At 50.9% G+C, this 16,473-nt stretch overlaps 1 protein-coding gene and 1 pseudogene across 3 annotated transcripts in view; both read left to right on the top strand.

The window, feature by feature from the left end:
• LOC101358914 (ectonucleotide pyrophosphatase/phosphodiesterase family member 7-like) overlaps window positions 1–4,177 on the top strand; it is a 45,734-nt pseudogene extending 41,557 nt beyond the window's left edge.
• Window positions 4,178–4,277: 100 nt separating this feature from the next.
• Window positions 4,278–16,473, top strand: part of EEF2KMT (eukaryotic elongation factor 2 lysine methyltransferase) — a 15,180-nt gene continuing 2,984 nt past the window's right edge. Inside the window, exons 1-6 of one of the 3 annotated variants that reach the window (XM_004373234.2) lie at window positions 4,278–4,373; window positions 7,033–7,095; window positions 10,998–11,078; window positions 12,579–12,680; window positions 15,639–15,772; window positions 15,859–16,154. In XM_004373234.2, coding sequence (XP_004373291.1) covers window positions 4,278–4,373; window positions 7,033–7,095; window positions 10,998–11,078; window positions 12,579–12,680; window positions 15,639–15,772; window positions 15,859–16,154 — 772 coding nt within the window. The remainder of the gene's footprint in view (window positions 4,374–7,032; window positions 7,096–10,997; window positions 11,079–12,578; window positions 12,681–15,638; window positions 15,773–15,858; window positions 16,155–16,473) is intronic. The other 2 variants (XM_004373235.2, XM_012554656.2) reach the window with 2 other exon arrangements.

Raw genomic sequence — 16,473 nt, 5'->3', positions numbered from 1 at the left:
CCATGAGCCGCCAGAACAGCCTCTTAATAATCCGGCAATTAAAAACCTTTTGGGTTTTTTTTTAGCAGGAGAGGAGATACAGAGGACATCCGCTCTCCAAAACACAAGGACCGGTCTCAGAATTGTCATAGGTGTGCTCGCGGTTCTGTTTGTCTCTGGTGTGACATGTACAGCCGTCTGTCGGAAAAAGAAGTGAGTGGTCTTTGGGTTTCCTGTGGTTGATCAAAGGTCCCTGGGCAGGGCAAACGGTTTGTGCTCAACTATTAGCCTAAAAGTTGGCAGTTCGAACCTACCCAGCAGCTCCGTGGAAGAAAGTCCTGGTGATCTGCCTCCGTAAAGATTACAGCCAAGAAAACCGTACGGAGCAGTTCTCCTCGGTAACACGTGGGGTCGCCGTGATAGCAATAGGTTTGCTTTTAGTCGTTGGTCAGCAGAGTTTGTAATAATCCATTTCAACCACCTCCTGCCCTAAGGGGTGGGGTGCAGCCCTGGGAGAACCCAGCAGCCAGACCTGGCCCACTGGTCACGCAGGGTCCCACACTCAGATGGACCCCCCGCGTGGTTTAATAATCTGCTGTCACTGTCTCAAAATTCTTAATAATTTTTGAACAAGGGGCCTCACATTTTCATTTTGCCGACCTTTTGGTTAGCAGCTGCAGCTCTTAACCACTGTGCCACCAGGGCTCCCCACAAATTATGTAGCTGGTCCTACTACCAACCTAAGCACTATTTGCCACCGGGGAACCTCTTTCTACATCTCAATAGTTACATTATTAGACTGAGCCTCATATTCCTTATTATGCCCAACCTTGACCATTCTCCAATTTAACGTAGCTGCTGTGACGATCGTACAGAGGCCTCCTGAACGCTATAAATGGCCTAAAAAAACGTGGAACTTTACTTAACCTTAAACTCCGTTGCAAAACCCACACTTAAGGTAATTTACATTTGAACTATAAAAATTTTCTATAAGTTGAAACATGACCTACATAACATTCTCTATACCCGGAAGCAGTATTTTAGAAAAGAAATCAATTGGTCCTTCTTCACAGAAGCCGTTAGCCATAGAAGAGATAAAGGAACAATTTCAATTTACTGATTCAACTACCATGCCTACAGCATAATTTCTGAAAGGTAACCATTCCGTACAGCTAAAATGCATTAGGTTTTCATTATTATTATTAAAGAAAACCTCAGCTCCAGAAGTGAAGTCTTTAATACAGCAGGCACACACACGGCATTGTTACTTCTTGGTGTAAGCAGTAGGTCCAGTTTTCATTTCTGCCTGAATACGTCGCACCTGTGAGGTCCATGGGCTGTTGTCTTCAGTGCCTCGATCCTTCCCGGAGTCAGGTCTGAGATACGTATCACTTTGTTCTTCCCAAGACCCCACAAACCAGGTCAAGGTTTTCTCCTGTGTAGGTAGGTAGCTCCATGGCCCACATGGCTGCTTCCTCAGTGCAGACCTCACCTCTGGTACCAGGGAAGGCCAGACCAGCCTCGACTGATGAATATCTTACCACAACAGTATGTGTATTACTCACTCTGCTGTTGGTTGTACAAGCCCTTTTGCTCCTCAGAAATGTAATTAATAGCTATTATGTGTACTACTAGGAGCCTTGGTGGCGCAGTGGTGAGAGCTCAGCTGCTGTCCAAAAGGTTGGCAGTTCAAATCCACCAGCTGCTCCCTGGAAATCCTATGGGGCACTTCTACTCTGTCCTATAGGGTTGCTACGAGTTGGAATCAACTTGACGGCAACAGGTTTGGTTTTTGCTTTTTATGTGTATTACTGAGGAGCCCTGGTGGCTGTTAACCAAAAGGTCAGCCGTTCAAACCCATCAGCCCCCGCTCGGGGGAAAGATGTGGCAGTCTGCTTCCATAAAGATTATAGCCTTGGAAACCCTATGGTCAGTTCTACTCTGCCCTACAGGGTCGTTATGAGTTGGAATTGACTCAATGGCAAGGTATTACTCCACCACCCGTCTGTCAGTTTGCCATACTGTGATGGCTTGCATGTTCCTATGATGCTGGAAGCTATGCTACCGATACTTCAAATACCAGCAGGGTCACCCATGGTGGACAGGTTTCAGCGGAGCTTCCAGACTAAGATAGACTAGGAAGAAAGGCCTGGTGATCTGCTTCTGAAAAGTAGCCAACGAAAACCCTATGGATCACAACTGAATACTGTTCAGCTCATCAGGAGGCATCATTCGCTGGAGGAAGGCATTATGTTTAGTGAAGTAGAGGGGCAGCAAGGGCAAGGGAGACCCTCAGCGAGATGGACTGGCACAGTAGCTGTAACAGGGAGCTCAAATATGTCAGCGATCACGAGGGTGACGCAGGATCGGGCAACGTCTCATTCTGTTGTTCGTAAGGCCGCCACGAGTGCATCCCACAGGAGCTACCATGATCATCACTGTATGTATTAATACAAGCCCTGTATTCACGAATTTAACTAAGCTGTTCCCACTGTTGACCACAGGCAGAGAGAGAGCTGATCAAAACAGCAAAAGCAAACCAGTGGCCCTGACCCAGCCCTGAAGCCAGCGTGGGTTAGGACTCCTCGTCTGACCTCAGTGACTCTGTCTCAGGATACTGTGATTAAGAGGATTTATGCAACAGCTCACAGGAGCCCTGCGGGTACAGTGGTTAAGCGCTCAGCTGCTAGATGAAACGTCGGCGGTTTGAACCCACTAGCTGCTCCATAGGAGGAAGGTGTGGCAATCTGCTTCCATAAAGATTATGGCCTTGGAAACTCTATGGGGCAGTTCTAATCTGTCCTAGAGGGCTGCTACGAGTCAGAATCGACTCAACGGCAGTGGGTTTGATTTTGGTTTATGCAACATCTCAAACCCAGAAACCACTGATTCCATGCAAAAACTACTGTTATTTAAATTTATATACCAGTGTTTTCAATAACTTAATATTTTAATTTAATTAAAATGTTTGATTTAACAATTTATTTAATGATGATTTAAATTTAAATCAACAGTGTTCAAGAAATAAAAGAACTCCTTTTTTTTTTTGGTCGAGTCCTGCACTCACTTGATAGCGGAAGAGGGACAATAGATATGAGAGAATAATTGCATTCCATTGGAATTAATTCCCCTCTCTTGTTCTCAGAGCTGAGTAGGGCTTAAGTGTTTCTCATCTGAAAGTGGTAATGAGATTTAATCTGTCCCCTCACCTACCTTCTGCAAGTATATTTAACAAATTAACTCTCGGGGCTCTTCCAAATGGAGTTTTATGAAAGATTTGCTAAGGTAAACGTTTCAGACTTTGAACACAGTTCATATTCCAGAGGCAGAACCAGTGGGTTGCTAACTGCACTGCCTTCCAACTCAAGACACAATAATGTCTCTCCCCATCCACACCTCTATGCACACACACACATTCCAAGAACCAACTCCTACTCTTATTTTGGGAGTTCTTCCTGCAAGGTCAAAACTCCTACTGTAAGCCCAGCTCTCACGGTTCCACGTGCTTGCCTTCACAGCAGACGTTGCCTTTGTGCTTTTATTTATTTGGGTGATAATTAGTTCAATGGAGCCCCTGGGTGGCACAAACGGTTAAGTGCTCGACTACTAGCCGAAAGGATGGCCACTGTTCAAACCCACCCAGAGGCACCTCCCAAGGCAGGCCCGGCGATCCGCTTCCAAAAGGTCACAGCCTTGAAAACCCTATGGAGCAGTTCTGCTCTGCACACATGGGGTGACCCTGAGTCCGAGTCCACTCAATGGCAACTAACAACACCAATGAGTCTTGCCGCACAAGACCCTGGACCCCTGGAGGGCAGAAACCACGCCTGGTTGGTCTCACTCCTGCATGCCCAGGGCCTGACAGCGCTTAGTAAATGCTTGGTGAACGAAGGGACAGACACAAAAGCTGCGGAGGGGGAGCCTCCTACCTTGATGCCCTTTTCCAAGGACAGAAAGGGAAGCGATGGCCTGAGCCCGCATCCCACCCTCAGACCAGCGCTGGGCAGTGAGGGTGGTCAGGCTGCCTCCGCCGGGTCTCAGAGAGGCGATGCTGAGGAGGGAGTAGGGTTGAGTCACGCCTCCCGACCCACGTGCAGACAGTGTGGCCCCTGCCAAGACCCTCGGCCAACACCCTCGTGAGATGCACGAGTCCTGGCCGCACCGCCTTCCTGCCCCAAGCCCCGCCTTCCGAGCCTAAGCCCCGCCTCTCGGACTCCAAGCCCCGCCTCAGCACCGCCTCCTGGCCGGCCTCTCTTCCGCCCCGTCTCCCGGGCAACGCCGGTCAGCCCCGCCCCACCATGGCGCCCGAGGAGAGCGCGGATGCCGCCGGCCTGCTGCAGAGTTTCGAGCGCCGCTTCCTGGCGGCGCGCGCGCTGCGTTCCTTCCCTTGGCAGGTGGGCAGGTGGGCAGCGGGGCTCGGAGGACGGGCCCGGGGGCGGGGGGCGTCTCCGCAGCGGGGTTCAAGTACCCCGGGCTCTTCTGCCACGTGAACTCGGACCAGCCCTGCGTCCCTCCAGGGTCAGAAACGTACGTCTCGGTCCTTGTCCCCGGGCTTAGCCAAGAGGACGCGCGGCTTCCCGGGCCCCTGCAAGGCTGGGCGTCGCGAGCTGGTAGCGTTCGCAACAGACCAGCACTCAGCAACCGCCTCCGCCCTGGGCGTCTTCCCAGGAGGTGCGCGGGTCGCTCAGAACCGGCCCCTTGGTGACCCCCCACTGTGTCTCGCCAGGGGAGCCCTAGGGATTGACGGAATGCGACATTCCTCCCAGGGCCCTTTTTCTGGTGACGCACTGCTTCTGGTCTGGGTTTCAGGGGTTGCGAACAGTTCACGGTTATTTTCGTGAGTTTCATTTTAAGCCATTTATCCTACCGATCATTGGGAAGTGAAACAGCTGCTTCGTGGCCTTGGCCGTGTGCCAGACCCCAGCCTCAGTGTTCTCATCTGAATGATCAGGTATTGGACTAACTCATCCAAGACGCAGTGTGAGGCTCTTAGCTTTGCCTCTGGTGGAAGGGATGTCGTACCAGTTGCTGACAAATCAACTCCAACTCATAACGACCCTATAGGACAGAGTAGAACTGTCCCATAGAGTTTCCAAGGCTGTCGGTCTTTACCGAAGCAGACTGCCACATCTTTCTGCAGCGGAGCAGCTGGTGGGTTCCAACCGCCAACTTTTGGGTTAGCAGCCCAGCGCTTAACCACTGTGCCACCAGGGTACAAAAGGGGCGGGGGGCGGGAGAGACCAGGGGCCAGCGTCCCTGCACTGGGCTCCAGGGCCTGGACAGAGGCTGCAGATAGAGGCCTCTAATAGACAGCGCTTCCTTTATAATTCATGTGCGAGCAGACTCCCTGGAATGACGGTTTGAGTACACATTCCTCCCCCGTGGACCCCATCCTGCAGGATGATGGTTAGTCGTTTGTGTTATTTCATAGACATAAGCATTTAGCCTTCTGAGACATCATGTCCCGTCGGGAAGAAATGTGTGACTTTTTTAACCCCAAATTTGAACCTGTCGGTCCCCACTCAATATCCACTATAATTGTTCCCTATTTGTCAGGCACCACATGCCGAATGCTAACTTCAGCTTGTCCAGAACACCTGGTCAGGTAAACCAGTAAGCCATGGCTCTCGAGTTCATTCCGACTCAATGACCCTCTAGGACAAAGGAGAACTGCCCCGTAGGGTTTCCAAGGAGTGGCTGGTGGATTTTGAACTCCCGACCTTTTGGTTAGCAGCCTGAGCTCTTAACCACTGCTCCACCAGGGCTCCCCAGTGAGGTAGGTACTCTTTTTATATCCTTCCTGTTTGATTAGGAAAGAAGTAGAGTACAGTGGTCAGAGCCCACACTGGGAGGCAGCTGCCTGTGTTGGAACCCCAGCCCTATCACGTGTGGCTGTGTGACCTTGGGCAAGTGGCCTCACCTCTCTGTGCCTTAGTTTTCTATTTGGTAAAGTGGAGACATGATGATACGTACCTCATACGGCTGTTGTCAAGGTGATGTGAGTATGGACACACCCATTCAGTGCCTTCTGTGAGCCGGGGATCAGCCGTACAGAAAAGGGCCTGCTCAGCCAGGACAGCCAGAGAATAAATACATAAACAGATAAACAAGAAGACATCAGGTGATGAGAGGCTGTAAAGTCAATGAAACAGGGAGATGTAAAATGGAGCAGTTCAGTGGGGAGAGAAGGAAAGATTCGTCAAAGCGGGAGAGTCAAGGAAGACCTCCCCAAGAGGCCACATTTGAGCAGCCAGCCATGGGAAAGTCTTGGGGAGCAATATATGCAAAGGCCCTGTGGTGAGAACAAGCCTGCCATGTTTGAGGAATAGCAGGGAGGCCAGTGTAGCTGGAGGGGAGTGAACAGGGATGGGGCAGGGGTAGCAGGAGATGAGGTCAGAGAAAGGGGCCTTTTAGGGCATGGAGCCCTGGTGGCACAATGGTTAACTGCTCAGCTCCTAACCGAAAAGGTTGGTGGTTCAAACCTACCCAGCATAAAGGTTACAGCCAAGAAAACCCTATGGGGCAGTTCTGCTCTGTCACATGGGGTTGCTATGAGTCGGAGTCGCCTCGACACACAAGAGCAACAACAAGGAGCTCTGGGGAGATGAAGCGACTGACCCAGTGTCGTACCAGCTGAGACAGTCAGCTGACTCTGAAGCCAGAGGGAGCCACTGGGCTCCAGTCCCTTGTAAGAGAACAGTATAACCAGGCCTGACACATTCTGTATTTCCATTTGAACTCTGAGGTCAAGTCTGCAGAAAGCTTCCTGGCCAACCAGTTCAGCTGCTAGCTGGTGTGTGACCCAGGTGGCAACTGAGCAGGAGAGCTAACATGAGCCAGGAGTCTGCCTTCTGGCAAGCCTCCTTTGACACATCCAGATGCGTCCGTGATGTCACAAGGTCAGGCTGTCAGCCACTGGAGCTTGCACTTTCGATTGGCTCCAACTCCCTGGGGAGGGACCACTTAGGTACCTTGCCAACATGTGCTATTGCATGTTTATGTTCCTGTGAAATGTCCTTGACATCCTTCTCTCTCAAACTCTCCTCCAAATAGAGCCTAGAAGAGAAGTTAAGGGATTCGTCAGACTCTCAGCTGCTACTGGATGTTTTGCAGAAGGTAAGAGTCACAGAGATTCCCAGGGTGGTGCACACAGATAAGGCACTTGGCTGCTAACCAAAAGGTTGGCAGTTCAAGTCCACCCAGAGACACCTTAGAAGAAAGGCCTGGTGATCTGCTTCTGAAAAATCAGCATTGAAAACCCTGTGGAGCATTTGCCATGAGACCAGAAGAATTGGATGGTGCCCAGCTACCGTTACTGAACGTTTTGATTAAAGATTCTATAGAAGAAACCTGATCAAAACGGGGAGAATGGAGAACAGAATTTCAGATTCTCATGGAATCCAGACACTCTGGAGCCCTTGAGGCTGGATGAACTCCCAAAACTATTGCCCTGAGATGATCTTTAAACCTTAAACCAAAAATATCACCTGAAGTCTTCTTAAAATCAAACAGTAGTTTAGCTTAATTGGTAAAGAATGTCTGCCTTGAGCATTGTGCTCTTTTAAGATCTATCTGTAAGACATCAAATTGACAACAACAACTTGAAAGATTAGATAGGAACCTTAGGGGGCAGTGAGTTTATGTTAATGGGGGAGGAACAACTCAGCAAAGGAGGGTGAGAATGGCTGCACAACTTGAAGAATGTGATCAGTTGAATTATACATGTAGAAACTGTTGAATTGGTGTATGTTCTGTGTATATTCTCAACAAGAAAAATAAATTATTTTAAAAAAGAAAGAAGGAAAACCCTATGGAGCACAGTTCTACTCTGACATTCATGCGGTGGCCATGAGTCAGGGTCGACTGGACGGAGACTGTTCAAGAGTCACAGACTCACAGGGACATGTCCCTGGCCTCCTGACTTGTCATGAAGACATGCCAGTGCAGTGAATGTGTTTGTTGAAGGAAACCACTCGTCCGTCAGTGCCACATTCCAGCATCACCTCCTCAGACAGCGCTGGCTCTTGTTTCTTAGATGAAGACATCAGACTATACAAAAACCTGCATGCGGGGAGGGAATCTAAGGAATATCTTTTAAATCATCTGCAGTGAGAATGGCGATGACGGGTGCAGGGACATCCCTAGTGTTTGGTAGCTCCTCGAAGACTTCCTTCTTTACGTTTATGGAGAAAATAGGAGACGAGTCTGCCGGCTCATCTCCCTTCTCCAGGTATTGACGGTGGCATTTGGTGGAGGTGGGATTTGGATTCTAAGGTGCATCTGGGCATGGCTTAGAGGCAGAACCACCACTCTGCCTGACCTGACCCCTCCATGACCTTGGCCGTGTGGTTCAAGGGCCGATCACACTGCGTCCTGGCACTTAGAGTCAACATCTGAGTCTCCCAGTGCTGCTGTAGCAAGATACCATAAAGCACGCACCTTAAAACAACAGAAATTTATTGTCTCACTGTCCTGGAGGGTAGAAATTCAAAATCAACGTGTCGGCAGGGCCGTGTTCTCCCCAAAGGCTCCAGGGGAGAATCCTTCCTTGCCTTTTCCTAGCTTATGGCGGTTCCTGGCAACCATTGGCGTTCCTTGACCTGTAGATGCATCTGTCCAATCTCTGCCTCCAGCTTCAGGCCCATCCCTCTGTGTCTGTGTCTCTGTGTCTCTTCTCTTTCTAAGGACACCAGTCATATTGGATCAGGGCTCACCCTTCTACAGTATGGCCTCATGTTACCTGATTACATCTGCAAAGACCCTATTTCCAAGGTTACATTCACTGGGACCAGGGGTTAGGACTTCATGCCTCTTGGGGGGACACAGTTTGACCCAAAACAATCATAAAGCTTTCTGAAAATCAAAAGCTATGGATTCTCTCCCCAAGGGGGAAAAGTGCACCGCTTTGCATACAAATTCAGGGGAGCCATAGACCCACCCCTTCCAACCACCAGCTTCATCCAAGGAGCCCAGGTTAAGAGTTCTTGCCCTGGAGGGTAAACCAAGAATGTCCACAAAGCTTCGACGTAGAAAAGACGTACCACAGAAAGGGAAGACTGTTGGAGCAATCACGGAGCTCAGAACTGTGAATGTGGAAGTACCTGAGGTCGCTATCCTGTGGCCCACTCTGGTTTCCGCCCCCAAGCCTCACACCATACGTGGTAGAGCGTAAAATGTGGGGTGGTGGTGGTTCCTGCCATCGAGTCGGCTCTGACTCATGATGACCTTATGTATAACAGAGTGAAGCGCTGCCTGGTCCTGTGCCATCATCACAATCGTTGGTATGCCCCAGTCCATTGTTGTAGCCGCTGGACCGCCTCCCAACCTGGGGGGCTCATCCTCCAGCACTATGTCAAGCAGTATTCTATTGTGATCCATAGAGTCGTCTTTTTTTTTTTCAGGGTGAAAGTAGTAGTTTTTTGTTTTTTGGTGAGGCTATACACAGCAAAACATACCAGTTCAACAGTTTCCACATGCAGAATTCAGTGACATTGGTGGTTACATTCTTCAAGTTGTGCCACCTTTCTCAATATCCTTTTCCAAATTGTTTTACCATCATCAACACAAACTCACTGCCCCCTAAGCTTCTCATCTAACCTTTCGAGTTGCTGTCGTCATTTTGATCTCATATAGATAATTCTTTGAGGGAACATAATGTTCAAGACAGAATCTTTTCTAATTAAACTAAATTATTGTTTGGTTTAAAGATGATTTCAGGGGCTAGTATCCACAGGGTTTTCAATGGCTAGTTTTTGGAAGGCCTTCCTTCCTAGTCCGTCTTAGTCTGGAAGCTCCAGTGAAACCTGTCCACCATGGGTGACCCTGCTGGTACTTGAAATACTGGTGGCATAGCTTCCAGCATCACAGCAACACACAGGCCACTACCGTATGACAAACTGACAGGCAGGGGGTAGAATAGCTACTTGCAAACCTAACCCAGCCAACCAGAGAGCCCTGGGTGGTGCCCTGGGATCAGATCCGTAGCCTCCCCAGGCCACAGGCCCTGACCACAGCGTTCTGAAGCCCTTGGTCCATACCTGCCCCGTGCCTGCCTGGTTCCCACTGGCTGGGCTCTCACCTTTCCACAAAACCAGACAGCTGACAAATATCCTTGCCACAAACTCCAGTTCACACTGGCCCCCCAGCAGAGGGGCCTGAGCTTGAGTCCACAGGCCCATGTTCCCCCCAAAAATGGCCTTAAAAACACCTTCAAGTTTGTGCAGCTGTAGAGGAAAAGAAACGTGTCTTAGGAAAGTTTAAGATGCTGTTATGGATTGAGTTGTGTCCCCCTAAGAATGTGTTAGAGACCTAACCCCTATACCTATGGATGTAGTCCTGTTTGGAAACAGGGTTTTCTGTGTTATGTTAATTAAATCATACCCAAGTAGGTTGGGTTTTAAACCTAATCACTTCTGAGTTATGAAGAGAGCAGGTAGGAGCAGGGCTTCAAACTGGTTGCATTTCCACTTCAGATATACTGACTCAATGTACATTTTAACAAGATCCCAGAGTGATTCTTATGTGTAACTTTCCAGGAACCTACTAGAAGTGCAAATTCTCAGCAGGGAACTTGTTAGAAGTGCAAATTCTCAGCAGGGGTTCTAACCAGAACGAACTGGTTCAAAGCCCTAAATTAGACACAGAGACACACACACACTGGGGGGAGAGGGGGAGACAGATGTCATGTGAGGATTGACTACAACCCAGGGAACCACGGGACCCCCAGGACTGTCGACAAGGAGTTGACACGGCCCGGACTCTGAGGTGGACTTTTAGCCTCCAGAACTATAAGAAAATTAATTTCTCTTCCCTAAACCACCCACTTGTGGTAGGTGTGTTACCGCGGCACTGGGTGACTAAGGTGGGTTAGGGACACCTGTAGACAGAGCCCCCTTTGCCGTGGGTGGGGAGGGATCTGGGAGCTGTGGGGTTTGTCAGTATATTGGCTTGAAGATTGAAGGTCATAGGAGACTTCAGGAGGGGTCCTCCCAGCAGTCAGCATCTTGTCCTCTCCGTAGACTGTGAAGCACCCCCTGTGTGTGAAGCACCCCCCGTCGGCGAAGTTCATGCGCTGCTTTCTCTCTGAGCTCATCAAGAAGGTTAGTAATGGCAGCTCCTCTGGCGGCTGACAGCACCGGGGACTCGGGGGCCTCCAGAAACAGCCGTCTGCTTTCCTTTGCCTGTTGGAGCTATGTGTTCTGTGCTCTGCAGGTCCCTGTCGCACGCGTGAAACTGGCTTCCAGCTGGTTCTACCAACATGAGGCAGTGGCGGGCTGGAGGAAGGGAGAGGCCAGGGTACTTCTTCCTCTCTTCTGGTTCCCAGCGGCTGTGTCTCCTTTGTGATTCCGGCTCCCCACCTGCGGGCTTGTTCCCCCTAGGCGGTCCCTGCCCCTGCGCACTCCTGTTCCTCTGGCCCAGACGGCTAAGTAGTTCCTGCCTTAGCGAACCTCCAGACTGCCTCACTGCCCCCTTTGGAGATTTTTAGCTCTTCCAATTCCCTTGTAACTACTTCCCCTACTACATTCTCCCCACTGAGCTACCTGCTGTGGGCTCTTCCCAGGCTGTTACAGGATGGGTTTTAAGGAGGAGCCTAATCTCGCTGGGGTTCCGTGAGACTGGACTTCACAGAGGCGACCCCTCAGTGGTCGGTCAGCAGGCCTGGTGCAGTGACCACTGAATCCCTCACCCAGGCTTAGCAGACGGAGCAGCCCTGGCTTCCTGGGTCCTCACCCCGTCTATTTAGTCTCCATCACTGCCCAAGAGGATCAGGACCCTCATCAGATGACCCCCCACCGATGCTCCCCAAGAAGCCAAGGGGAGTTGCCCACATGGGAAGCAGCTCAGTGAAAACCGCACCCTGAATTTGGGGTGTCCGTCCTTGGGGTGCCTGCCTGGTACTTATTTGGCTGTCATGGATCCCCAGTTTCTGCTGCCCTGGAGGGTGACCACACCTCTCTTTGAGGTGTCTCCTAGGCCCCCCACCACATGAATGTTTTATATACCAGGGGGCCTATGTTAAGTCAAACCAAAATCCAAACCCATTGCCATCTAGTCCATTTCAACTCATGGTGACCCTGTGTGGTACAGAATACAGGAATGTTCCATAGGGTTTTCTTGGCTGTAATCTTTACAGAAGCAGATCACCAGGCCTTTCTTCTGTGGTACCACTGGGTGAGTTCAGATCACCAACATGTTTAGGTTAGTACTCGAGTGCAAAGGAGCCCTGGTGGCACAGTGGTTGAGTGCTCGGCTGCTAACCGAAAGGTCAGCAGTTCACTCCATGGGAGAAAGATGTGGCAGTCTGCTTCTGTAAAGCTTACTGCCTTGGAATCCCTACGCGGCAGTTCTGCTCTGTCCTGCAGGGTTGCTAAGAGTCGGAAGCGACCTGATGGCAGTGGGTAAGTCGAGTGCAAACCGTTTGTGCCACCTGGGGACCTTTTTGTTAAGTCAGCCCATCTTAAATCTACCCTCCAAACTGGGTAAAAATCACCCAGGCCTTTTTACATGTCAGAGTAAAGGCAGGCCGGCAGAGCCTCTGTTTTATTCATGAAGGCCAGCATAATCCTCTTGGCTGAAGCTCTTGTCCTTTCCATCCCCAGCACGAGGCTGTCCACGCAGAACCCTTGGACGAGCTGTATGAGGCATTGGCAGAGGTCCTGACCACCGAGGAGTCCACCCAGTGCCACCGGAGCTACTTGCTGGTACGACCCACGCGCCCTCCGCCCCCACACACACTGGACGCGGGTCCTTTGCAGACAGAGTTGATAATTCAGGCTCCAGTCAGTCCCACTTGGAGCCAAATCCTGACTCATCAGCTCTGTAGTCATTAGCCTCTGGCACCTCAGCTTCCGCCTCTGCAAACTAAGTATTTCAGTAAGAGTACCTGCCTTAGCAGGGAAGGAGCCCTGGTGGCTGAGTGCTTAAGGCTCGGCTGCTAACTGAAAGATCGGCCATCTGAACCCACCAGCTGCTCCATGGAAGAAAGATGGAGAAGTCTGCTTTCCGTAAAGATTTACAGCCTTAGAAACCCTGCGGGATAGTTCTACTCTGTCCTGTAGGGTCGCTATGAGTCGGAATCGACTCAGCGGCAGTGGGTTTGGTTTTTTGTTGTTTGTGTGTTGTTTGCGTTTTGTTTTATTTGGTATCACTTGTGTTAGGAGGCCTGGTGGTAAAGTGGTTAAGCACTTGGCTTGCTAACCGAAAGATAGGTGGTTCGAACCCACCAACAGCTCTGCGGGAGAAAGCTGTGGCAGTCTGCTTTCACAGAGTACAGCCTTGGGAACCCTATGGGGCAGTTCTGCTCTGTCCTGTAGGGTCACTATGAGTTGGAATTGACTCAGTGGCAACAGGTTTGGTTTGTTTTAACCTTATGGGGGTTAATAGATAATGCCCATTAATTGGCTAGCAGCAACCTGGCACCTAGTCCTTAGCAAATCCCTGGCAGATGAATGTGCTGGACAGCTGTCTCTCCTCAATGTCCTCTACCACTGTCATAGCACGGTCAGACTCGGTCCGCTCAATTGCTTGAGCAAGAACACAATGTGGGGTTCCAGAAGGTGCATATTGTAATTAGCTGCAATTGAGGCAGACCACAACGGATGGCCCCATGCACAGTAGAACAAAACCCAGCCCAGTCCTGCGCTATCCCTGTGATAAGTTACGGGTTGGACTGTTGTGATCCATAGGGTTTTCATTGGCTGATTTTCGAAAGTAGATCACCAGGCCTTTCTTCCTAGTCCACCTTAGTCTGGAAGCTGTGTTGAAAACTGTTGAGCATCGTGTTGTTGTTCTTGGGTGCCAGCGAGTCGGTTACGACTTACGGCGGCCCCATATGTTACAGAGTAGAACTGCCCCATGAGGCTTTCTAGGCTGTAATCTTTACGGAAGCAGATCACAAGGTCCTTTCTTCTGCAGAGCCGCTGGGTGGGTTCAAACCCTGACCTTTAGGTTAGCAGTCAAGCACTTAACGCAAACCTCCACTGACAGACGGGTGGTGACTGCACCATTAGGTACACTGGCCCAGAGTTGAACCCAGACCTCTCAGGTGGAAGGCGAGACTTCTCCCATTGGACCCCCGCACTGGCTGCTTTTTGCTCTTGTTTGATGTTAGCAGTCAGAGACGCTCAGCACTCAGTCCCAGTCATTCCCTGGGGGATGCAGAGTCTGTTGTTTGTCTTCCTTATTAGCTGGAATGCTTTTATAAGGTGGAGCTTCCCCTCCTCCGCTATTGGTTTACCCAGTGGTACTGATCACGTAGGAGAGGCAGGATCAGGGCTTGACTCTTCCGTCTTCTTTACGCAGCTTTCAGTATAGTGACCTGGGTCCCTCTCCCCTGAAGCAGCTCAGTCCATTGCAAATCTTAGCCTCATGAAGCTTGAAATGGCCTATTTGGGGCCGCTTCTAGCAGGCTCCTGAGTCCTTTGGATGGTACCCTAATCGTTTGCTTGCTTTCCCTTACCTCAGACTCCTCTTGTACATTTCCTGTCCCAGACCTGGAATCAGCCATTTCGTCAAGAAGCTCTGGTTTCCTTTAGTGGGAAATGGTACTTAGAGGCCACAGTCTGGGCACTGCAGACACTCGTTGCTCCCGTGTGAGCCTTCCCGGCGGACAGCGCAGGGATATGGATGGAGATAGGCGTTCGTACTTTTTATAAGATAAAATACTGCATAAATTCACACTGATGTTTCTAAACCTCTTCTATGTTACAACTGTATCTCCTTCTACACTGAAAATCCTGGTTCTCGACAATGCAGGGAAGATGTTATGGTTGTTGGTTGCCAGCCAGTCGATTCCGACCCAGGCTGAGCCCGTGTGACAGAGTGGAACTGCTCCATCGGGTTTTCTTGGTTGTAATTTTCTCATTTGTTTGTTTGTTTTATTGTACGTTCGATGAAGATTTACAGAACAAACTAGTTTCTCATTAAACAGTACACGTATTGTTTTAAGACATTGGTTAACAGCTCCACAACATGTGAACACTCTTCCTTCTCAATCTTGGGTTCCCTATTACCAACTTTCCTGTCCCCTCCTGCCTTCTAGTCCTTGTCCTTGGACTGTTGTGCCCCATTAGTCTCGTTTTGTTTTATGGGGCTGTCTAATCTTTAGCTGAAGGGTGAACCTCGGGAGTGACTTCATCACTGAGCCAAAAGGGTGTCCAGGGACCATACTGTCGGGGTTTCTCCAGTCTCTGTCAGGCCAGTAAGTCAGGTCTTCTTTTGTTAGAATTTTGCTTTACATTTTTCTCCAGCTCTGTCCGGGACCCTCTGTTGTGATCCCTGTCAGATCTCGGCTGTAATCTTAATGGGAGCAGATCACCAGGTCTTTCTCCTGCAGAGCCATCAGGTGGGTTTGAACCACCAACCTTCAGGTTAGCAGTCTAGCGTGAACTGTTTGCGCCGCCTAGGGAGCTCCAGAGTTAGGATCGTCCGTAACTACCTATTTGCTTCATCTCGTATCACTCATACAGCCACCTCAGAAGAACATTGCCCACCACCCACCGATCACGGTGACTGAAAACAGTTTACTGCTGAGCGGTGTCCACGGTGCAGGTGGACCACAGCTGCTTTAGCCACTTACTGATGGTGGTTTGACACCATGTGAAGCAGCTGCTTTTATTCTGGTCGCTGGGTGAGCGCTCTCTCCCTGTCCCTTGGTCCAGCCTTCCGGAGAAGCAGTCACCCTCTCCGAGAGCACCGCCCTCGTGTCACACGGCACCACAGGCCTGGTCACATGGGATGCTGCCCTCTACCTTACAGAGTGGGCCGTGGAGAATCCGGCAACCTTCACTGACAGGTGACAGCGAGGGCGCCAGGCGAGAGGGCATCCGGGCAGGTCTGCCCTCTGCCGTCGCCAGCGCTGAGTCTCCCTCTCTCCACCAGGACCGTCCTGGAGCTCGGCAGCGGAGCTGGCCTCACAGGCCTGGCCATTTGCAAGCTGTGCCGTCCCAAAGCATACGTCTTCAGCGACTGTCACAGCCAGGTCCTCGAGCAGCTCCAAGGGAATGTCCTTCTGAACGGCCTGTCTGTAGAGCCAGGCGTCACGCCCCCTCGGCAGCACCCAGGGTGCGACACGCCAGACTCGGAAAAGCCCACTGTGACTGTGGCCCAGCTGGACTGGGACCTCGTGACAGCCCCGCAGCTCTCTGCCTTCCAGCCAGACATTGTCATTGCGGCAGGTACTGCGGGCCTGGGCCTCCCGGCAGCTTGCCCGGCTCACAGCTCAGGGAAAGGGGGACACAGGACATCGGAGAGCCACTGAGGGGTCTGTCTCCAGGGTGAGGTCAGCAGCAGGGGTGGGCTCTTGTCAGAAACGGCGGCCACACCCACTCCCGTTAGAGTGGCTCCAGCAGATGTACGCCCCAGTTCTTCCCAGCAAGGCCTGAGGCTAACAGACCAGGCTACAGGGGCCACCCCAGGCCAACCCTGCAGCCAGGCCCCAGCTGCGGGGACAGATGGGGTTTCCCTCTCCAGCAGACCAGGCGACAGGGGCCACCC

Source organism: Trichechus manatus, unplaced genomic scaffold (assembly GCF_000243295.1).
Source record: "Trichechus manatus latirostris isolate Lorelei unplaced genomic scaffold, TriManLat1.0 scaffold00024, whole genome shotgun sequence".
Taxonomy (NCBI): Eukaryota; Metazoa; Chordata; class Mammalia; order Sirenia; family Trichechidae; genus Trichechus; species Trichechus manatus.
This window is presented reverse-complemented; position numbering and strand designations above follow the sequence as displayed.